At 37.9% G+C, this 25,513-nt stretch overlaps 1 protein-coding gene across 13 annotated transcripts; it reads right to left on the minus strand.

The window, feature by feature from the left end:
• Window positions 1-2,150: 2,150 nt before the first annotated feature.
• On the minus strand, window positions 2,151-17,451 carry LOC105222655 (transcription factor SPT20 homolog). 13 transcript variants are annotated; one of them, XM_049454349.1, is made up of 6 exons: window positions 17,228-17,371; window positions 15,555-15,822; window positions 13,994-14,162; window positions 12,769-12,938; window positions 4,052-5,048; window positions 2,151-3,333 (listed from the first exon to the last, which is right to left on the minus strand). In XM_049454349.1, exons 2-6 carry the CDS (start codon window positions 15,576-15,578, stop codon window positions 2,447-2,449), a joined length of 2,247 nt encoding a protein of 748 aa, XP_049310306.1. In that variant the 5' UTR covers window positions 15,579-15,822; window positions 17,228-17,371; the 3' UTR covers window positions 2,151-2,446. The 13 variants fall into 13 exon arrangements, with proteins under 13 accessions (XP_049310306.1, XP_049310312.1, XP_049310311.1 ...); XM_049454355.1 differs by having other exon boundaries at window positions 15,555-15,708; window positions 17,173-17,369; XM_049454354.1 differs by having other exon boundaries at window positions 15,555-15,731; window positions 17,173-17,369.
• Between the last annotated feature and the right edge of the window lie 8,062 nt (window positions 17,452-25,513).

A 25,513-nucleotide genomic window follows, 5' to 3' on the forward strand; every position in this document is an offset into this window, starting at 1 on the left:
TAGATTTTGGTTGGCATAGCTATAGTAGTTTCCGAGATATGTACAAAAACTTAGTAGGGGGCGGGGCCACGCCCACTTTTCCAAAAAAATTACGTCCAAATATGCCCCTCCCTAATGCGATCCTTTGTGCCAAATTTCACTTCAATATCTTTATTTATGGCTTAGTTATGACACTTTATAGGTTTTCGGTTTCCGCCATTTTGTGGGCGTGGCAGTGGTCCGATTTTGCCCATCTTCGAACTTAACCTTCTTATGGAGCCAAGAAATACATGTACCAAGTTTCATCATGATATCTCAATTTTTACTCAAGTTACGGCTTGCACGGACGGACGGACGGACAGACAGACATCCGGATTTCAACTCTACTCGTCGCCCTGATTACTTTGGTATATATAACCCTATATCTGACTCTTTTAGTTTTAGGACTTACAAACAACCGTTATGTGAACAAAACTATAATACTCTCCTTAGCAACTTTGTTGCGAGAGTATAAAAACTGAGGGACTAGTTCGTATATATACAGACAGACAAACAGGCGGACATGGCAAAATCGACTTAGCTCAGCCGACGCTTCCTTCTGGGTGTTACAAACATCGTGGCAATCTGAATATATCGTGTTTAGGGTATATCAGTTCGCTTTCCTTTACCGCATAGTACGATCAATATAGTGACAAATATCTTGGACTTGAAGCACAATATAGCAATGTATGTAAGAAAATACTCGTATATATTTTATATGATCTTCAGTGTAAATAGATCAATAAGTCAAATATTCGATTCCTTTTCAACATTTTCATACTCTTGCAACAAAGTGGTATACAGTGTTATATTATAGTTATGTTCACCTATGATTGTCTGTATCCCCTAAAACTAATTGAGTACATATAGTGTTACTTATGCATATACTATATAAATGTTCGGGATGATGAGACGAGTCGAAATTCGTGACTATCTGCCACTCCGTCTGCCAGCGATAACTTGGGTAAAAACTAGTATATCTTAATACAACTTGGTACTAGTGTTCCTTGGCAAAAAAAGTGGGAACGAGTTCGCAAATGGACGTAATAGATACGCCGCCACGCCCACAAACCCAATCAATTGAAGACGTATGTATAAAATATCATAACTAAGCACTAAATGAAGATACAAAACTGCAAATTGATACAGTGAATTGCAGAAGCAACCGACACCTTGCCTGCTAATTAGTATGTTCCCACCCTCTCGTAGGCTTAACATTTCTCCTAAATCTTTTACGATGTAATAACCAAATATTCTTATCCCTGTCGCTTGTCAAGCTCTTCATAGTCACATATTTCGGCCTCACTCTTTTTTTTATCTGCAAATGCATCTGTCCTCTCTCTTCAGCTCTCGGTATCTATCCCATTCTGCACGTGTTGTGGTCAATAGTAACATTTCGAGGTAATCAGTATGCTATCACTCCACTGCGATACGACACTCTTCATCGTGACAGCGGTTCTTTTGCCTTTTCCGAAAATCAAAGGTTTCGCTTGCAACTGTACTTAAGGAGCTTGAAATGCCGTCCCTCAATTTACTTATACCGAGTTGCTGATGAGTGCTTTTTCAACATCGAACATACTTTGTTGACGTGCGTTTTTTATATAGTAGAATCTAGTACTAAAGATAACCATTTTTTGGGCCCGGCGATGTCGATCAACCTGAACCCAGATATCTTCAGAACGATTTTGACATCGTGGTGCAGACAGCTCTCATAAGTGCGCTCCAAGTGCTCATAAAAGACATCTTTCGTCACATCGTCCTTCTATTCCGTCGGTGCGAGAGCGCAAATCAGCGACTTAGTTTACCAATTTCAACCAAATTTTGTACATAACACTATTCTGATGATGTTATAATACGTTTTGAATAATATGATCTCCATTTGGACTTAACCAACACTTTCTTCCCATAATTTTAAATTCCATCGGATTCTTTCATTGTGGCTACATATACACCTAAAATACTTTTAGTTTTATTTACGCACCTTATTTACATATTAAATGATATTTTATTGTACGAGTATGTAGCAAAATATCTAAAAGTTGCGAGAATCTTCCCATAGTTTCGAAAAAGCTTTCCTGAGATTATCTTCAGTGGTCAAAATTATGCGCATATAATATAAGTAAATATAAAAGTTCAGTTGAAGACAATTACATATTTACTTTATTTTCGAAATAATATAACTTGTACGATCGCTAAAACACTAGGTCATTTATATATAAGTAGATTATAGAGTTTTGTGAGCAAATAAATAACGGTATGAATGTTATACTGAAAATATGAGAGATGAGTGGAAAAAACATAATTTGAATAGTCCCGTTACGATCGAATTGTGATGGAATAGAAGACAGCGTCACCGTGGCAATGTAACAAAATTTCTCTGCTCTCGCCCCATTTTCCATGATCTCAACATCCTAACCTTACTACTACCTTAAGGGTACTTAACAATGGCATTATTGTCGTCATTACCGCCACTTGTCGCTGTTGAACCTAATTGTTGTTGCTGTTGCTTCCGATCCGGTTCCGGTCGCAAATGTTGTTGCTGTTGTCGCTGCTGCTGATTATCGACATCAGCATTTGCTACATTTTCCAACAGCTTTTGTGTTACCAAGGGTGTGCCGGGGTTATATAGGTGTGTTCCATAGTGCACACCCGCCGGATGTATAAAGTAAGGCAATCCCCCTCCTGACCAAGGCGCCCCGCCGATGCTGTCGACGGCATCCTGCGGTGCCACATAGACTGCAGGCCGGCCACTGAATGCCGACAATGCTAGTGGTGGATGTTGAAGCGAAGACTGCTGCAACTGAAGAGGTGCTTTTGCAACTAAGAGGCTTTGTGGGCTTAATGCTGCTGCAAACGGCGACGGTCCACTGGGTGGTGGCTGAATGTGGTAGTAGGGAGGTGCAAGAGCAGTCTGTGGCGCGAGCACTGCACTCGGTGATGACAATTTGACTAATGTTGCTGCATTTTGCGCTGCTCCTAGTTGTCCTTGAAAGTAACTGGCATAGGGAGATGGTGGTAGTGAATGCTGCTCGGGCTGCGGTGGTTGCACAAAGGTGGGGCCATAGAACAATACCGGTGGTGCTATGGGCAATGGCGATTGTATCGGCAATGCAGTCGTCAGTTGCGGTGGGGCAGGAGGTGGTGAAGCCGGAGAAGTTACTGCGGGTGGTGGAGGTGATGACACCTGACTCACTTTTGGTTTCGGACCGCCACGAGGTGTCCCTGGATGTGGATGTTGTTGTGGTTGCGAAGGTTTTGATAGCTGCGTGTTGCGCTCCTCGATGGCATGCGCCTGCTGTTGATCCGATGCATGACCTGCAATTGATAATTAACGAGTTTAAATTTCAGTCCTTTGACTTAAAAAAATATATATGTTCATGAGCACATAAACAAACTCTACATATACTCGTAGAGGTAGTACTTAATAAAACATCTTAGAAAAGCGAGGTTTGCTTTGAAGAAACTTTTTTACAATCGGTCTTAAGTTCTTTACCAATTTTCAATATTAGTATTACAATTTGGAATTTATGCAAGTGTACTTAGGTCCGACGACCGCCGTGAGTAGTAATTTTAGATGCGTGGTGGTGACGCAGGACATAACATCGTCGGAAATACTCCTTCTGGCTTCATATTGCCAGCTGAAAACGGACCATTCTTGGAAAACGTTCTTTTCAATAATTTTCAGTTTATAGTGCTCAAGTCAAAAACACTTGATAAAAATACCAAACTAAGTCCTCAATCTTATTGTACTATTGCTATAAAGGAGCCAAAGCGAAAACAAAGACACGAAACTGGAAATCCAACTGATGGGGCCTGACTTGATCTTTCCGGATTATCGAAGATAGCTAACTTCAATTATGATTACCTACAACTTTTTGTAGCCAATGCAAAAAAGATTTCCCCTATAATTATGTGCATATGAATGTATAATTATGTTTACTATCGCGGAATGTCAATGCCGCGCTTCCATCTCTTTCGGATATTATGATAATGACGGAAGGCGAATATTTGAGCGGCAATGCATTTTAATTACCGTAATGTGGCAAGTGATGAGGTTGTTTGACCTGAAGTTGCAGCTGCTGCTGCTGCTGTGGTGCATGGCGAATAAGTTGCGGCTGCACGTACAACAACTGCGAAGCCGGGTACACTGCCGGTCGAGGTCGCGCCAATGCTGAAAGGACCAAATTCATCGGATAAGGCAATTGTTGTGGCGTCAACGCCGGCGGCGTTTGAACATGTGGACTGGCTGCAGGGTTAGCTGACGCCGGCGCATGTGACACATAATGAATGGGCTGCTGTGTGCGATAGAGTTCGCGACTTAATGAACTGCCACTGCCGCCGCCTCCGCCTCCAACTGGCTGCAAAACAATGAGTGGGGGTAGGGGGGCACGCGGTGCCGCTAAGGGCACTGGCGCTGACGGCGGTGCTTGTTGTTGGTGCTGGGACAGGGGCGTTGCTCCATGCTGTGCTGCTAATTGATATTGCAGCTGTCGCACATACGATAACGGAATGGCAATGATGTAATGGATCTGTTGGCGTGAAGGTTGCTGATATTGTTGTTGTTGTTGCTGCTGAGACTGTTGCGGCTGCGGTGGTTTTTCTATAGCAACATATGGCTGTTGTTGTTGCTGTTGTGTATGTTTTTGAATCACTGGTTGTTGTTGTTGAATTTGTTGACTATAGTGTTCACTTGGTTGCTGTTGTTGTGCGTGCGTATGTTGTTGCCTGTAATGTTGTGGTGGCTGCTCTTGCTGCAATTGCCGATCCGACGGTATAAAACCTCCTTCGGCATAACTCAGATTCGGCGGTAGCTTTGCCGCCTGTTGGTTATACTGGTGTTTAAGCTGGTACTGTTGTTGTTGTTGATGCAGTGACTGCGGTTGTGGTTGCTCAAGGTGCTGCTGATAAGGCCCTCGGAAGGAATGTATAGGTGTCCCGTAATGAATGTTGTCATCAACAAAATTAGAAAATTTTCCACCATTTGAGGGTCCGGAGTGTGGGCGACTGTTTGGATGCCTGTCATAATACACCTGCAATTAAATTAATTTCAAAACAGTGTTACAATAACAAACAGCAGAAGATTACACAATTTCCCAAAAACATAACTTTTTTATTGCTCTAGATATCTTAACAAAGATGTATGCTTTCGCAGGTTACGTACTTATTTTTAAGATTTTTGATGAATATCGGCTTCTTGGTAATAAAAATTTAGGTGTCCACTCATAATTATGAAAGTTTTAGGATTTAACTAAAAATCAAATTTGGAGATTTGTAGAATGACAGACTGTCTATAAAATTTACTGTTCTACACTAAATACCCAGATCTCGGTATGTGAATAAGAAGTTGAAACATCGGTACCAAAGTTATTTTCTTAAAATTAACTCATCGATTTAATACGAATTGTTGACTTCGGACGTTCTTTCACGTTTTTTAAGTAATATTTGTAAAAGAAAAATGTCTGAAATTCTAAACTGCTCGCTACATTGGTTGTGGCTTTGTTTCTTGCCGGCTATGTGATGGGCATGCCGATCTTAAATGTGCTGGACTGACAGGCAGGATCTTGGATTCTAATCTTGATAGAAAGGATTTGCGCTGGTCTTGCATAAAATGTAGACCGGCAGAAATTGAATTATTTAAAGGCCTTAGGCAGGCGCGCAATAATTTCAAGGAAATCGGCCGTGAACTTGAAACTCTTGCGGTGAAATTTACGCCTTATGAATTTTCAATCATATAAATCCCTAAATGAAGAAGAGAATCCAAAACATTCTTCCAAATGTAAGCGACCGTCAGATGAAGAGAATATCGCATCTTTCTTAAAAAGAATGTCCCCACCCAACATTGACCTCCTTAATCTCTCTTCCCCTTGTCCTCAAGGACAATAATAATAATTTCGCTGAATATTTATTATCAAACTGCTAGAGATCTTAATACAAAACTTACTGATCTGTATTTAAACAGCATTAATTGCAATTTTAAAATCATTGCTTTCACAGAAACTTGGCTAAAGCCCGACTTTTTTGAAAATTAGATATTGAATTTGAAATCTTTAGATATGACCGGCTGCGCAGAATAGGAGGTGATGTCCTGTTTGTTGTACATTTTTTTCTATTTTCCGTGTGTATCGTGGAAATCTATAGATGATAACATTATTCCTGTTAGTACTCGCATATGTTTTAACGAGTTCTTAGATGCATTGCCGAAATTGGGTCTTAATCAAATTAATTTCATTTCAAACCATTTTGGTAAATTCTTATATCTGGTTTACGTTGAAAACGCTTCAATATTTTCTGTTGTCCGATGTGAGTCTTTGGTTCTACCAGAGGACTCGTATCATCTTGCTTTGGAAATTAATATCGAAATCATAGCCAACTTAGTTCATACTAATACACAAGACCGTTGTTCTCTGTTCAACTTTGCAAAAATTAATTTTAAGAAGATCAATTGCGAACTTTCTAAAGTAACTTGGCCAGATTACAGTGGCAATATTGAATTTAGTGTCTCCCTTTGAATGAAATTATTTTAAATTTTTTTGAAAGATATGTTCCGAAATGTTTTGTAACTCAAAGAATAAAATCTAATTTATGGTTTTCGAGAGATTTATGGAGAATGGAGTCATGTTTAGAAGTTCACGCAAGTGAGGAAAGTTCTCTGATCGCCATTCACTTGGGAGTGACAAGAAACGATTCTTTTACATACGGCTCAAGCAGCGCACGACTTCCGGTCTTTGACCAAGTATCCTCTGGGTAGCCAAAGAACACCCCTTTAAAGGCAAGCTAAAGTGAGAAGGCGAAACATCCCCTCAACGGAGTTTCGAGTCCGCCACGTAAAAAACGCCCCCAATGAAAAGTCAAAAACAGCCTCGGATGAGAGACCTCCCTTTTGATGACGGCCATGGCAAACGAAATAAGGATTACTATTTGAGAGCATTCACCTTACAGCCCTTAATTGGGATAACCAGCTAGTTGATGTCCTCGTGAAAATAAAGGCTAACATCACCGCCGTCCAAGAAATGCGATGTGGCATTTACTACAGGAGCGCAAGTTTGGTGTGGGATTCGTGGTGGGAGAGAGACTCCATCACGGAGTACTATCATTCACCCCGGTGGATGAACATCTAGCCACAATCCGCATCAAAGCGAAGTTCTTCAATATATCGGTGATTTGCGCCCACGCCCCGACGGAAGAGAAGGACGTTGTTACCAAAGATGCCTTCTATGAGCGCTTGCAGCGCACCACGATGTCAAAATCGTGCTTGGCGACTTTAATGCCAGGGTGGGCAAGGAGAGTATCTTTGGCGCGACAGTCAGTAAATTCAGCCTCTACGAGGAAGCATACCCAAATGGGTTGAGGCTGATCGACTACTAGATTCCAGCGTAAGAAAATATCTCAAACCTGGCTGTCTCCGGATAGAAAAGCCACCAACCAGATTGATCATGTTCTGATAGACGGAAGACACGTCTCTAGTGTTCTAAACGTGCGTGCGCTCCGAGGTCTTAACATCGACTCAAACCACTATTTTGTTGTAGCCCGCATCTGTGTAGCAAAAACCGGACTTCAACAAACACATGGAAGGTTCGATGTTAAAAAGCTGCAATCACAGCAGATAGCCGACCGATTTTCTACTCTACTTGCACTCCTGCTCTCTGAGAGCACTAGTCACAACTCGCTATAAGGGAACTGTGGGATAGCATTTCAAGCTTTTTACGTACAGCGGCAATGGAAACAAATGCGGGAAATGCGGGAGTATGAAGAGCTTGACAAGGTGGCAGACAGGGGTAATGCTAGAAAATTCTACGAAAAAATGCGGCGAATAACAGAAGATTTCAAGACCGGAGCATACTCTTGTATAACCCCCAGAGAAGATCTAGTAACCGATGCTCAGAGCATGCTAAAGTTATGGAGGGAACACATCTCCAGCCTGATGACGTTGCAGCAGACGTTCCATTGCCCGCCCATGAAGAAGTTCGAATAGCAATTACCTGTCTGAAGATCAACAAAGCGGCGGGGGTCGATGGATTGCCGGCCGAAAAACTGATAAAGAGCATGCATCAGCTTCTTTGTAAAATATGGTCGGACGAAAGCATGCCCAACAATTGGAATTTAAGTGTTCTCTGCCCAATCTAAAAAAAGGAGACCCCACAATCTGCGCCAACTACCGTGGGATAGGTCTCATAAAAATCGCATTTAAGGTTCTATCGGGCGGATTGTGTGAAAGATTGAAGTCCACCGTCAACAAACTGACCAGATATTCACCATGCGCCAAATTTTGGAAAAGACACGTGAAAAGGGAATCAACACACACCACCTCTTCGTCGATTTCAAAGTTACTTTTGACAGCCTGAAAAGGCTCGATGTCTGAATTTGGTATCCCCGCAAAACTAAAATGGCTATGTACACTGACGTTGAGCAACACCAAAAACTCCGTCAGCATCGGGAAGGACCTCTCCGAGCCGTTCGATACCAAGCGAGGTTCCAGACAAGGTGACTCCCTTTCGTGTGAGTTCCTCAACCTACCACTGGAGAAAATAATTCGAGCTGAATAACTAAACAAAGCAGGTACCATCTTCTATAAAAGTGTACAGCTGCTGGCGTACGCTGATGATATTGATACCATTGGCTTCAACATCCACGCCATTAGTTCTGCTTTCTCCAGAATGGATAAGGCAGCGACGTAAATGAGTCTGGTTATGAAAGAGGGCAAGACGAAATATCTCTATCATCAAACAAACAGTCGTCGCACTCGCGACTAGGCTCCCACGTCACTGTTGAAAGTCATATCTTCGAAGTCGTAGAAAATTTCATCTATCTTGGAATCAGCACCAACACCAACAACAGCATCAGGCAATTGAGAAATAAAGCCCTCTCTCGACAAACAAAAACAAATCTCTATAAGTCACTCATTACTCCCGTCCTGCTATATGTTGCAGAGGCATGGACGATGACAACATCTGATTAGTTGTGATTTGTGAGTTTTCGAGAGAAAAGTTCTGCGAAAGATTTATTTGACCACGGCGAATATCGCATTCGATGAAACGATGAGCTGTATGACATATTCGACGACATTGACTTAGTTCAGTGAATTAAAAGTCAGCGGCTACGCTGGCTAGGTCGTGTCGTCCGAATGGACAAAAACACTCCAGGGATGAAAGTATTCGACGCTGTACCCGCCGGGATAAGCAGAGAAAGAGGAAGACCTCCACTCCGTTGGAAAGGCCATGTGGAGAAGGATCTGGCTTCGTTTGATATCTCCAATTGGCGCCACCTTGCGAAAAGAAAAACGACTGGCGCGCTATTGTTAGCTCGGATATAACCGCGTAAGCGGTTCCTTTGCCAGTAAAAAGAAGAGCAAGAGAGTTATGTAAATTGAAAAATTGCGTGCTTTTAAACTTAACTAAATAATATTGTACGTAATCCAAAATTGTTCTATGATTTCGGCAACTCCAAACGCAAGATTTTTAATTTTCCGTCCGCAATGAAATATAAGTCTACTACTTATGTCTAGTGACAATCACATAATTTCTAATATGTTTACTGAATTCTTTAGGTCGTCGGGTGACGAAATACTCTTTAAACTCTCCAAAAAATGTTCCGCATCCGCACAAGTTATGCCCGATTTCTGTAATTAAATCACCCACCATTTCCGAAGGCTCTAGGAAAAAAATTTAGTTCAAGTAAGACTGTATCCGCATAATTCTTGGTGAATCATCATTTTGCAAATTATAGTGAGGAAGAGGCAGAACTGTTCAATCGAGATATGAAAGTGATGGAGGAAAGGCATAATTGTGTAGCATGTGTAGCTGTAACACATGGAAATTTTAATTAGCTCTGCTCTACTACCGCTCCCGATTTTTTGCTACCGCTACGCCAGAGCAGAGCACAGCACTTCATTTTTGGCTATTGCTACAGCTATAGGGTTTTACCTAACAAAACTCCGAGCAGAGCAGAGCACATATATGTAGTACTTTTACATTGTTCTGTTTTGGCTCTGCTACGGCTCCCGACAAAGTGAGGGCGGTAGCAATAGTAAAATTAAATGCTTCCGAAATAGCGTAGCTTTACAAGCGCTGGTTTTGGATCAATTGAAGCCATTAAACGTGAATCGCTATGCGCATTTAAGGCTATTCCGGAAAATGACTTCAGCACAAGTGTATTGGGGCGAAGGAGAATTACTTTGAGGAGGACGATATAGATTTGGAAAAAAAAATTAAGAATTTTAAAATTATGTACAAAGTACAATTTTACGCTCGAGATGGTATGGAAGGATTTTATAGGAAGCGTTGACAAAATTTGGCGATGGGTCTGGCACCGGCCAAATTTAGATAAAATAAGATAGCTCGGGACCGGCCTGACTGATCTCAATCAAATTTAGTATTTGACACTTTTCTGATTCCTATGTTACATTGTGAAAATGTGTGAAATCTAGCTATAATCAAGCTATTGTCAAGAAGCAATTAATATAACGATATAAAACTTTAAACTAGTGCCTCATGATCCAAAACTGTCAAACTGGACCAAAATTAATAAAGTTCCTAAGTACCGAATATGTGAATCCGGAAAATATTAGCTCTTATATACCTAATATAAAGATTTTCGAACTACCAAGTGATTTTATAGCGCATATATCGGCCAACATGTGAGTTATCGCAATGAGCGTACTTTACTTATAACAGTGTATCTTTGTACCAAAAATGAATAACATTGACCTAGCCCGCTTATAACTAACATTAGGATTTTTGAACATCCGGCTAACTTTACTCAATGTAATTAGTGATTGTATATGAGGTACCTTAGTGAAATCCAGGGAGCATTTTATTGGTTAGATAAAATGGGTCGACACTACCTCCAACCTTCATATATATATTTCATATAATGTTTTCGTTTTTCTAACAAACCTTATCTAGAATAAATCGGTCAATGTGTGAGTTGTACTAGTAGATATATTTAAAAAAAATTTCTTGAAAATACGTTTCCAAGTATACCTGAGCCAAAAAACCTCCATAACAGTTCAAGTTGGTCCAAATTTTATGTTTAGTGAAACTAAGTGAACAAGTTATATTAAAAATTATGTGGCTTAGCGCTGAATTAGAATAGAATTAGTCTACGAGTATATCTTGGTGAAAACCTCATATCCTTAATATAAAGAATTTCTATTGTTTTCCACATTAACTCAGTACATTAAATTCAAACTCTTCATTCAAGTTAATATCACATAGATATTACTCACTTCAAGATGTGTTTAATATAATTTTATCTGACCCAAACTAAAACATAGCAATAAAACTAAGTTGAATGCTTTCGCAACATATTTTAATATAAAGTTTAGCCACCAACTGAAGGAATTCTTGCAAGTTTCGAGAATATTATTTGTGTGGTTACACCCGAACTTAGCTCTTCCTTACTTGTTAAGCATTAGATTAAATATCTTAAGGGCACTTCAAAAGCAAAGTTTTACTCCGGATATACAAGGTGCGTTCCAAAGTAAACAGGAATTTTTGAATCTAGCGCCTCCTGGTGGGGCCATATATATGTCGACAGGTGCGTTAGAATCTGATATTTGTATCGATATATCAGTGAGAATGTCATGACATTTCATTGATTGGAAGTGAAGTTATTGCGTTTTAAGAGTCAGTATGTTTGTGTTATCGGTGCGAAAATGAGCTTCGAACAAAGAGCCAACATTAAATTTTGTTTTAAAATTGGTAAAACTTTTACCGAAACGTTTCAATTGATGAAACAAGTTTATGACGATGATTGCCTATCACGTAGCAGAGTGCACGTGTGGTTTCAACGTTTTCAAAGTGGTCGTGAGGACATAAATGACGATCAACATGTGGGCCAATCAATATCCGTGATCACCGGAAATTCCATCGAAACTGTGCGTGAATTCATCAAAAATCAGCCGAAATCATCTTTGAAATTCATGGAAATGGAATTGATCATCTCCAAAACATCGATTTATCGCATTTTGACCGAACATTTGGGCTTACGAAAGGTGTGTGTACGGTTTGTTCCGCGTTGGCGTTTGTTGCGCGATAATGCGCCATCTCATCGATCGACGCTTGTTACCGATTATTTGACCAAAAACCACATTATAACCATTAACCACTTCCCCTATTCACTGTGCGACTTTTTCCTTTTCGGAAAAATGCATTTGCTCATGAAAGCGTTATGCAGACGTAGAGACGTAGAGGCTTTCGAAAGGCTTGCACCGGCATACTGGCGGCCAACGAGCTAAAACACTCGTTCGGCATGCTTTTGCACCGTGCAAAAAACTGTATTGAAGCAGAAGGAGACCATTTTGAATAAAATATATTGATTTTTTCAAAAAAAAACATTTGTTATGTTTTTTTATTTTAAAAGTCCTGTTTACTTTGGAACGCACCTTGTGTTTGATTTGTGTACAGAAAGTGAAAGAAAATCAGATAGAATTTAAAGTTGGGTTATGTGGGAAACGGTTATGATTGTTGTTCGGTGTTTTTACAGCGCATGGTAATAATATCTGAATGCCACATTCGAAATATGCTCGAAATTGGTCGCGTAGTTACTGAGATAAAGGATTTCAAAGTTGGGCGGCGTCACGCCCATTGTGCAGTATCAGCTAAAGTACTATTTGTAGTTACGTCGCTATTATCGATTTCTACTGTATTGTATGAATAACATTTTCTGAGTTGTGACTCTTTTGTAGATAGTCTGCGATGTCTATTTTACCTATCGCAATACACGAAAAATTATTTCGGGCTATCGACTTACCTGAGGAGCTGCCTCTTCGCCTATATAACGTACGGTTGTTGGTTGAAAACTAATTGGAGAAGGAGCAGGGGATGATTGGAATGGCTGCGGCTGAGGAGACAATTGTTGATACGTTCCACTAGTCACGGGTCTGAAAGGAACAGCTTCTTTGTTTGTGAATGCTGTTGGCCCTGCAAATATTACAAAATTAAAATATATATTCTACTCTGTACGCTGGAAGGGTGTCTTCTTAGGATAACAACCAAGGTTAATTCAGGATTAACCGAACAATTCATACTCTTGCCAATATCTTAAGGTGCATAAGGTTTGTAAGTTATACGATATCTAGAGCAAGTTTTCACTTGTCCATTTTAGTTACAAAGATACACTGTTATCAATAAAACACCCTCTCTCATTTTCCTGGAGATAACTCCCATCTTGGCCGATATATGCGGAATAATGTCATCTGGAAGTTCATTGTATTGGGTAAGGGAAGTATTGACCAGATTCAACTCATTTCTAACACACAGACATACCATTTTCAGGGAAGCATTATCCCTGAATTTCAAATATATATCTAACACATTGACCGATTTTTGCGGTAAAAAGTCAAGGACTTAAAATATTCGGTACCTAGTGGCTTGAGCAGATTTTGTTGGATTTGAAAAATTGCTTAGGCTTAAGATGACATACCCTAAAGGCATTATTTTTCAAAGTTTTACTCCGTTATATTGATTTCTTCTAGATTTGTACACTGAAAAAGAATGAATCAGATGGAATTTAAAATCGTATGGGAAGTAGCACTGATTGCAGTCTGATTTCGACCATTTTCGCACAATTGCATAAGAATATGGGAAGAATGTCACGTACTAAATTTGGTTGAAATCGGTCTCGTTTTTTTGCTAAGGAATATCTGTGTCAAGTTTCTTCAAGACATCTCAGTTTTTGCTTAAGTTACAGCTTACACAGACTGATTTCCCTTCGCCTCATCATCCTGATCATATATGTAGGGCCAAAAAGATTTTTCTTAAGCAAATTTTTTTAGCTTTAATAGTTTAGAAGATATGTATGTATATTCAACCTATTAGAGGGCGATGTCACACCCACTTTTACATTATTTATAACTATCTGTCTCGATTACTTTTGGGTGATACAACCGTTAGGTGAATAAAACTTTTACACCACAAGCAACATGTTGCAAGAGTATAACAACAAGTCAGCCAACCAAAGCTACCACCACACTCACCAACTTGATCTGAAGAGTCGCGTTTTTCTGTTTTGCTCTTTGTTGCAGGTACTATGCTTGATGTTACTTTTACTGTGTCGACTGTTGTTTCCACCGCTAGGCTATCACTTATGTTAGCAACATTTTCGGCGAAAACGGCCGTAGAAAATACAAGGAGCAGCAAAGATATCTGCGAAAAAGAAAAGGAAGAGGAATTTACAATTGAGTTATTAGATTTAACAACACATGACAATCAATATAATGTAATGTGTGGAATCGGATCATCATTAATCAAATTAGTTATATCGTGCTACTATGGGACAACAATGCAAGTTAAAACTTTGAGTATCGCAAAGAAAATTTATTCAATATTGTTAAAATAAAACACAAGTCACCATACATGCAATGTATTTAAATCTGAATACCATATCCTCTTCAATCCACCAGTTGATGTAACTGTTACTTAAGCCATCCAATGGTAGTCCCAGCAAACGTAGAGGTCAGATAATAGGAAAAGATGTGTTAGAAAAGTATCCTTAAGTGAGCATGCGTAAAAGTGCTAAGTGTCATGCAGAGACGGGACCTGATCCCGTTAAACAGTAAGTTATCATAAGTCCTGCTAGTGTCAGTAATGCAGTAATGACGCCGATTGCTCCAATTTAGTCTACCAGATCTTGATTCGAAATAATTTGGCGTCATAATCGTTATGCTCATCTCATCTTTGACATCGTGCTTATTTTATTTCTTACATTTCTTTTGTGGTATTTAACATTTTTTAATAGCTCGACTGTCGGTGATGCCAACATTTAATTTATCAAAATGCCCTGGTCATTTGCGAAAGTCACTTTCGAAAGCGTGTTTTACAGGTTTTTCATAAAGCTTATATATAACACTGCTCTTCTTAGACTTTCTTTTACTTAGATGTCTAAAAGCGAGATTCAAGATTGAGCATTGCTCTTTTTCATCTTCATAAAAGCTTACACAGATCTTTAAGATACAATTCTTAAAGACTTGGTCGAAGGGTTTTTTCGATTACAACTTTTTAAATATTAAAATATTTCTAAGTTAAGGTGTTAACTAAAACACGCATTTTTTCACTTTAGATGATCCTATAAAAAGTTATCCTCCCAACCAGAGCGCATTCTTTTTACGAGGCGTCACCGGAAATGACGTCCCAATCACCTAATTTATTTTTTTTTCCAAAAAAATTCAGAATTTCTTTGTTAATAGTGTATGTTTGTGACAACAAAAAATTCTAATGAAATATTTAATTTTTATATGAGACAAAATTGTTGGAAAAACGCTGTTTTGTTGCTGTTTATATATCTAGAGCTCATATTCTCTATCAATGATTAGTCCTCTCTAAATTCATTTTTAATGAATTAAACTTTTGCATTTTTTAATTACATAATTACAAGACTAAACACAGTGAAAACAGCGACAGTGAAAGTCGCCATTGCTTCAACATTGTTTGAAAATAAAAGGTCACGCCCATTATTATTTTACATTGATACATTGACAATTGAGTACAAGCTCCAATTATGTTTGATTTTAGTATCAAAAGCAGTTAATAAATATTTACCCGTAAATAATATGTTTTTCCCATGTTTGTTCGTTACACAAAAATTTGTTCTTTTATTTGTATGCTTGTCGCGTTGGTTGTTGATTTGGACCGTTATCTCGATATATCGATTGTTGCAATACGAATAGTAAATATTTCGAAGGCTTTGCCGTATCTAAAACATTTTTACTTCATCCGCTAATTTGCATATACACGTGTATTTTGTTAGTTATGCAGTTGTTGTTGTTATTATTGTTTCATTTATTGTAATGTTGTCGAATTCAATTAACTGTACAAAATTAAATTATCGCACGCCCGTTGAAACTTGTTAATTGAACACATGTACATGTCTACACATAAAGGACGAGGACGAACCACAAAACAGAAAACGAGTGGGAATAAAACATGCTAATAAGCAGAAAAAAACCATCGATTATCCGAGTCGAACATTTATTATATTCGAAGCGTGTTGGTCGCAACAAATCAACTCTAAATATTGCTAGGCCAGTGACAGAGGAAGCTCGCAGGATTATGGCATATATGGTATGTATATTTACATATATATTTATATGTATGTATGCTTCCAACAGCATACAACTAAATTTTTTTGCGACGTGAATATTTGAAAAACTGATTACATATGGGGCATACCATACATGTTCAATAATTGTTTTATAAAAACCCAGAAGAATTTCATAATTATCATATCATATCATTTTCGTCCTAGTGATTAACCGACAAGCTGCAGAATATTTTTAAATCAATGAATAACATCAAGAAGCAACCAATCACAACTTCTTAAACACACAAAATAATTTGAGACATGTGATAAAAGAAACAATTCGAAAATCTCTAAGAAGACAATTAAATTAATAACGGTCTCAACTCCCTTTTCGCTTTATGTTGGGACGCCCTTACAATAAATATATTTTTACAGAATATATGTATATCCTCACCTAAAGCGCAAAATAACGTACAACACTATTGATAACAATATAAGCGAAGGAAAAACGATATAATAGAAACCAATACAGAAACAAAATTTGACTTTTAGTTATAAAATGATTATATATTGGTTAAAAAAATACTCTCGTTGAAAATTGTTTAATCCGAGCTCTAATTTTCAAAATAAAAAAAAACGAACCAAACAAACAATGTTTGCCGCACGCAACCTGAATGGATCCGAGTTTCTAACCGGCGCTATCCAACATCTTTATCAATGTAAATTGAAAATAGATAAAGGCACAGAACGTCACCTCGCTAAGGCTGGTAAGGTAAGTGAAAGATGAAATTGCGAAAGCTTTGAGTGACTTGGTATTTTAATTATCGTTACCATAAAATAATTTGAACGATTAAAATATAAGATCCATAATTTCAGGTCATTAGAACAATAAAGAAACTATTTTTAACACTGCAATAACCACTATTATTACTTCACTATTCTAACACCTTAATTTGCTTCCTGCCTATGGCTGAAGCATGCAACATATTTGCACAAGTTCAATGTCACTGGCACACAACGGGAAGCAAAAATCGCGATCGCAGCCTTTCAACACGCCACAGCGCACAATTCGGCTCACTCGTAGCCGGTGGCTGGTACTCATGCCCATGTGTATACACCTGCTCCTCGCCCTCTTACAAATATATTTCATGAGCTGACTTTGGCAGCTTTTCCGCGTTTACACACGCGATACCTTTTAAACGCCCGCTAATCGTTTAACTTGGCGTTGCGCGTTGCGCGCTGAGGCGTGCGGATTACTAAACCGTTTTCTGAACAAACTGTAGAGCCACTTGTATAGTTGCCGCGTTCGCGTGCCGAGTACTTCGATGAAAGTGAAACTGAGCCCGCCTCTGGTATGGATTTTATACTCACTGCCAAGTGGTTTTGCTGCAGCGCCGGCATGGTCCGCCAACCAAACTCGTACATACCTAATGGGTGCACGGTGTGCGCTAAATACGACATGCGGCTTGGTTCAATCAACTACAACACAGTTTGAGACGTTTTTCCTTAGGCTTACTTGCACAAATAATGCAGCGATTTGCCGCCTTGTCGCTTCCAAGAAGGAAGTGTGCGAATGACGAACTTTTTAATATATTTGTTTAGTTTTAATTGCACATTTTACTTTACGACCTATGTAAACAAGTAAATTTCCCTTATAAAGTGCTTAAAAATAGCTTTCTTAATAGATCGAACCACCGAGCGCTCTGAAGCTCTTTGGAATTCTAACCACAGACAAATTTTTTTTCCGACTATATTTGGGAAACATACATATAAAATCGTTTTTGTTCGATTAGTTTTCTTTCTCCTCGAAACCATTTTTTAAGCTGAGACCGTTAATAAAATAAATAAGCTCATTAATAACATCATTTTCAAAAACTCCCTTGGGCGGACACTCACCGTCAGTCAACTTTTGTCCGCCCATGAGAGGTGTCCGCTCAATGGAGTGGGTAGCTATTTTATAAATTTTTAATTTTATTATGTCCTTAATACTCACCACTTTCAGATTTAAATGCAAAACAATTCATATAACATTGTTCAAACAGGAATTTATGTATGTATTATGTACTTCAAAAATTCATATAAATTTCATGTAAATTCACATGAAGTAATAACTATATAAAAAATATAAATATTAAATTCATTGCTTGAAAAACTGGGTAATTGTGGGCTGGCTTAAGTTTTTTTGCTTTTTTAAAAGAAAATTGTTTTGCAGATGGCTTTCCAAATTTTGCAACAATCCGAATGCAATAAGGTCGTCGCTACAAAATCTTTTTAAATTTGAAACGGCAGTCAATGCGGTTTCGTTTGAGAAAATTTCATTTCTTTCTTGGGTAGTACTCTCATTATCAGTACTATTATCGTCAATAGTTTCTATGGTTTCGTCAATTATAACGTCTAACTCGAAGTCTGAGCTTTCGGTCCATGCATTTTAATCTATTTGGACAAAGTCATCCGGATTTGAATGAGTACACTCTCCAAGGGCTTTTGATAATTCAGAAATCGAAGCCAGCGTTGATAACGGCAAGTCATCTTCGGGATCGAATTCAGGAGCCAGATTTCTATTTTTGTCAAATCCTGCCTTTTGGAAGCAATTTTTTACGGTTTGCGGTTGAACATTTGCCCAGGCTTCTTTTATGAAATGTATTGCCTCTAAAACGTTTATATTTTTTTTTGGTGAACCAGTCTCCATGCTTACCAAAATATTTTTAACCTGAGAGTTTTGGTAGTGAATTTTAAAATTTGGCTGGCAAACTGAAGTGGTGTTACTAGGCAGAAATAGTATTTTAACATTTTTCAAACTTATATCTCGAGGGTGGGATGCTGCGTTGTCTAAAAACAAAAGCACTTTTCTGTTTTCCAACTCCATTTTTTTGTCGAGTTCTTTCAACCACTGTGTCATCAGGAAATAACCACATAATCTGTTAACAAGGGCCTAGGTTGGTCAACTTTGGTTATTTTGTCATAACGCATTTTGTTGTTGTTCACTTAATCATATAACCACATAACCCGATAACCACCTTATCATGAACAGCCTAATTACATTGAATTCGGGGAGTCCCCTTTTTTCATTTGTTATAATCTGTTATTTATACATACGCCATACACACATTCTCATATTTTGTTCTCTTACGAGGTTCGCGTCCGCCCAAGAGAGGTGTCAATCAGCCTTACATCTTTCTCTTAATTTTTCAGAAATTTGGAAGTATACTTGATGTTTTTTACTGCAAGGTTAGTACAAAATATAAGAACATGGACTCATTTCTCCGCCCTATGGTATACCCACACCATGTGATAAAAATCTTAATAAAGACGGGTGATAAATTTACAACCAGCATACGGATAGAATCTTTTCCTGCTAATAGTGCGCACAAAAATGTGAAAAATCGGGTGTATATTTCTAACGTCTTTGAATACAATTGAGTGAATATCTACTTCTCCTAACTTCTATATACCAAATATGCTATAAAGATTTCCTTAGCATATTTTTCTGGTATTTTGTATGTTGTAAGTGGTACCTTATAAAAATTTCAAACTTCTGGTCCATACTTAAAACATCTTAGCAAACCAAAGAGAACGTACTGTATAGCATTGCATATACTCGTATGGTATTATAATTTAATGCCGAATATTTACAATGATATTCGTTACTTTGGCAGACTTTATGCTGAATACTACGTGCTTTCCGAAGTAAACAGGACTTAAAAAAAACGGAACAAATGGTTTTTTTCGATTTTGCCGAAATTTATTTTATTCAAAATAGTCTCCTTCTGCTTCAATACAGCTTTTTGCACGGTCCAAAAGCATGTCGAACGAGTGTATTAGCTCGTTGGCCGGTATGACCGCCGTTGACAGTATGCCGGTGCAAGCCTTTTGAATGGCTCTACGTCAGCATAACGCTTTCCTTTGATGGACAAATGTATTTTTCCGCAAAGGAAGAAGTCGCACGGTGCCATATCAAGTGAATACGGGGAGCGGTTAATGGTTAAAAGATGATTTTTGGTCAAATAATCGCTCACAAGCGTCGATCGATGAGAGCAATTTTTGGTCGTCAATCAATTTGTGCGGAACAAACCGTGTCCTTACGACCACTTTGAAAACGTTGAAACCACTCGTGCATTTTTCTAACGGGATAGGCAATCATCGCCATTAAGTTGTTTCATCAATTGAAACATTTTGGTAAAAGTTTTACCAATTTTAAAACGAAATTTAATGTTGGCTCTTTGTTCGAAGTAAATTATCGCATCGATGACACAAACATACTGACACTTAAAACGCAATAACTTCACTTCCAATCAATGGAATGGACAATCGATAGAAATATCAAATTCTAACGCACCAGTCGACATATAGACGGCGCCGCCAGGGGGTGCTAGATTTAATAAGTCCTGTTTACTTTGGAACGCACCTTGTATGTCAGTCTTTATAACGTGGAAGCATGTTGTTGAGCATACTTGAGTAACGGCTACAGTTAATACAATCAGTCTTGATCACCTCCTAGCCCCAATATGCATAATGTAGTGTTTTTCAACCACTTTGAATTTCCATCTGAATTTGAAATTTTTATGTGCGGAATTAAATGAAATTAGAGTCTAATTATGCATATCTAAACCGTAATGTGGTTCACCGCTGATTGCGAATGAAATTAGTCTAGACCTCGATCTAAATCTAAACTCCCTAATAAATGATTTTCAATTCTCCATAAACATTTTCGTAATATTATAAGCCAAATATTTTAAATTTAGATAATTTGGTTGAGTTTAAATCAAATACTTCTATGTACAAATCATTTGAGTTAATTGCATTGATTTTAATACGAGGATTGTCTTTTTTATTTCGTTACTAGAAAACAAACCCAAATATTACTCATCGAAAATCGCTTTATTGTTTTTTAAATATTCTCGATTAAAACTTATACACGCATGCATGCGATCGAACCAATTGTCGAAACTCTTTTCCTCTCTGATTGAGGTATCTCCAAAACATGCGTTTTGAAGGCATCAACCGCTGCTGAAGGAGTCGACCAATTAGTTTATCTTTTACAGTATGAGAGGAAGTCATTTGGCGCCAAATGAGGACTATACGATGGATGATTCATCAAATTGATGTGCTGAGCGCTCAAAACTGCAGTTGCTTCAGCCGACGAGTGAGAGCTCACACGTCCAGAGCTCGCCCCCCTTCAGTCGACTGCTGTTTACTTTCGGGCTCCTAGGTATAAGTCTACGATTTATCACATGCCACGATGTCATAGACATGTTTCGAAAAACCGCTATAGTATTTTTCTAACATTTCTCTAGAATGTTCATACAGTATCAAATGTTGCAAGTCCCACTAATGCCTATAGTTGTCTTAATCTCACGATAGTTCGCACGACGATTTTGCAATATCAGTTTGTGCAAAGCGTCAATAGTTTCCGGAACAACAAATGATTTAGTAAAGACCTTCACAACATCAGTCTTGGAGTGATCTAGGACATCAATCCAATTCACCCTACCATCGCTAAACACTGGCCTTTGCTAGTTAATTCACGTCGAAAGTTGTAAATGGGAAACGCGCGAAAATGGTGGCAACTTAATTACATTTTTTGGCCGAGATGAATATTTTAAGTTACTGTAAATAACGCAAAGAGTGCTCGTATGTGAAAACATTCTAACAACAACAAAAAAAATGTCAAACTTTGAGATAAAATTATAAGTTGCCAGATTGCAGCACTATTCATGCCTAATCCCTAAATATAAAAGGCAACCTACATAATTAGGTGCTACATGGACACCCATGAAATTTTCGACGATCAGCAGAAAACTTCCAAACTACACTTGGTTGATTTTGGATTGTATCTGAAATAAACCTCCCTCACAATTTTTCGCATACTTGTATTTTCCGTAAGAAGCCTGAGGGTGTGAATCACTTAATGTTTGTATTCGCGAAAAAAATATGGAAATCCCTACAGATAACCGGAAAATTAAATAGTATTACTAACAACCCGATAATTGATCAAAATACATACATGATATACACAGTGGCGTAGCTACAACTTCGGGCGCCCGGGGCCAAGGATGTTCTGCCCCCTTTATTTACCTACCTACAAGTTTCATGAGGTGGTTCGAACAAAAATGAATTTTTACAAAATATCTTCGATATTAAGTATATAAAATTTAGGAACTAGAAGCCATGCAAATTCTAAAGTTTCAAAATTCTCACAATACGCTTTTTGAGGAAATTGATAGTAAATTTACAAGACATCTTATTTAAATCCATAGAAAAAACCCATTTTTGCCCTATATATTGTTTATTTTGCAGGAATTTTTGCCCGAATTGGAGTTTTTAAATATCATTTTTGAAAATTTGGAGAAATAAAAGTATTTGTTACATTCAAAGCATAAGGTAACTGTGAGAGTGACACGTCGCGACGACAGAGTAAAAATAAAGATACTGTTTTTTTTGTCACTCCTACGTCGCAATGTGTCGCTCTCACAGTTTGCCCAAATAAGCCAAAAGATATAAAACAAATTCAAAGACTGAAGAGTATTCGAGTAAAAATTAATATTTTTCATTATTATTCAGATTATTACATTGTGAGTGTACAAAAATTAATCTTTTATAATAAATTTTGTAAAAAAATTTGTTGAAGTATTCTTCTGAATATTAAAAAAGAAGGTCATTTTGCCGCCCCACGATTCCACGATTATAATTCACCCGATAACAGGGTGAACTATAATAGTTTTTAGGTCTACCATATACTATATTCGTGGATTTTTTTATTTTTTTAAGTTTCCTTAAATTTCAATTTGTTGATTCCATCTCAAAACTTCGTCGGCCGGCCAAAAATGAATGAAGCCAATTTTTGATACCCTGTTCTGATGTGAACCGTATTCCAGGTAAGATATTCTGCATCGACCGGAACAAGTGGTAGCCAGGAGTAGTATAGTGCAGGCATATCTTCCCAACACTGATTTTACCAGTTTTGCCATATTATGTCCTCTTGACTACTTGCGAAATCCGCACAGTTTTCATCAATCAATCGCTTAAATTAAGCTAAGTTATTATCGGTAGCGATCTCAATTAATGGTTTCATTCGGTTTAGAAGCTCCCACCAAAAACAGATGCATAACAAATATTCGATTTTACCTTTGATTCCACCCGATTTCTCTTCTTTTGAATGTATCCGACTACTTTTCAACGTTTTAAAATGGGTTGATGAGAGACTCCCACTGATTTCCCGATCCCTTCTTGTCTTCGTTAACTATTTATTGTTGTTTCTAATTCCTTATATACAAACTTACTTGGTCCAAGATGCTCTTCGTCTTCTAAGCCAAAATCACTACTTTTAAATCGTGCAAACCACTTTTAGCATGTCGCTAATCTAGAATATGTTCCCCATAAACTTCTACCAAGCCGAAAGATTTCCAACACATGTCTGGGATTTTGAAACAATAAAAAACTGGGTTCCATAAATTCGTTATGTGGTGGATTGAATAGTTTTATTGCGATTTGGAAAATTTTTGGTAATAAGGCAGCACCTTAAAGATGCTATTCGTGAATAGTTTTATCTCTCCCGATACATTCATAGGTGCTTGACTTGTATACGGTGAAGTGGAAGAATCAGATGAAATTTAAAATTGTGTTATATTAGAAGTAGGCGTGGTTCTAGTCCAATTACGTCCATTTTTGCACATTAATATAGGAATGTCACAGCAATACTATATTTCCTACCAAATTTGGTTGAAATCGGTGGAGTAAGATTCGAGATAGGGATTTCCCCTAAATTGGGGTAGTGCACAGTGGCCGATTTTCCAAAGAAGCTGGCCAAAACTCGAAAAATCCTTCGATCGCACCGAAACTTCATGTATAGCAGTTTTTTGGTCGCAAAATATAAAACGAAATATTCGGAATTTCAATTAAATCTCGGAGCTATTTAATTAATTTATTTACTTGAGTAAGTGGTAAAAGGAAATGGAGAAAAAATCATGTGATTCATGTAAATATTTTTGTTTTACAAAATAATTTGTAAGTTGTAAGTTTCCGTTATTACAATTTATGTAGTAATATTTAATAAATAATGACGGTGGATTTTATTTCATACTAGAAATAAGTCGGTCTGAGGCCACCAGCAATCAATGAATAAGACCTGTCATGCTATTTTCTCTGGAACATTTCCGCGAAAAATTCTCTCGATATCTTTTAATATAATATATGTACATACTTATTGCGCGATTCCTGAGCTTCCTCAGAGAGTAAACATTTTCAGACTTTCAATATTTACACAAATGTTATGTAGAATGAAGAAGAATATAATCAAATTTGAGTACCTATTATGAGAATCAGATGTAACATTAAAGTTTTTATTGGTTTTTTAAAGGTTTTTTTCTACAATTTTATTTTGCCCCGGATTCAGAAAAAGCACTCTACGTCCTTAGTGCGATCTGTCAACAAGTGTGTTTGCAGCAGCTGTTTATGTCAGTCGACCTCGACTCTCGCGTTGAATTTGTTTTGATGTCTTCAATTAACTCAAAACGATTCCCCCGGAGCGGTTTTTGTGTTACAAAAATAGCCAGAAATCACATGGAGCTAAATCAGGTGAATGCGGTGTTTGCTCAATGATATTTGTAGAGTGTTTGACCAAAACTTAACAAAACAAGTAAGGAAGGGCTAAGTTCGGGTGTCACCGAACATTTTATACTCTCGCATGATAAAGTGATAATCGAGATTTCATTATCCGTCATTTACATATTTTTTTAAACGTGATACCTCAGCTCAAATACCGTATTTGTGTAAAGTTTTATTCCGTTATCATCATTGGTTCCTAATGTATATATTATACAGAGAAGACATCAGATGGAATTCAAAATAGCGTTATATTGGAAGAAGGCGTGGTTGTGAACCGATTTCATCCATATTTCGTACATATCATCAGGGTGCTAAGAAAATATTATATACCGAATTTCATTGAAATCGGTCGAGTAGTTCCTGAGATATGGTTTTTGGTCCATAAGGGGCGACGCCACGCCCATTTTCAATTTTTATTAAAAGCGTGAGTGCAGCTTCCTCCTGCCATTTCTTCCGTAGAATTTTGTGTTTCTGACGTTTTTTGTTAGTCGGTTAACGCACTTTTAGTGATTTTTAACATAACCTTTGTATGGGAGGAGGGCGTGGTTATTAGCCGATTTCTTCAATTTTTGAACTGTATATGGAAATGTCTGAAGGAAATGACTCTATAGAGTTTGGTTGACATAGCTATAGTAGTTTCCGAAATAGGTGCAAAAAACTTAGTAGGGGGCGGGGCCACGCCCACTTTTCCAAAAAAAATTACGTCCAAATATGCCCCTCCCTAATGCGATCCTTTGTACCAAATTTCACTTTAATATCTTTATTTATGGCTTAGTTATGACACTTTATAGGATTTCGGTTTCCGCCATTTTGTGGGCGTGGCAGTGGGCCGATTTTGATCTCCGAACTTAACCTTCTTATGGAGCCAAGAAAT

The sequence above is a fragment of the Bactrocera dorsalis genome, chromosome 4 (genome assembly GCF_023373825.1).
Source record: "Bactrocera dorsalis isolate Fly_Bdor chromosome 4, ASM2337382v1, whole genome shotgun sequence".
NCBI lineage: Eukaryota > Metazoa > Arthropoda > Insecta > Diptera > Tephritidae > Bactrocera > Bactrocera dorsalis.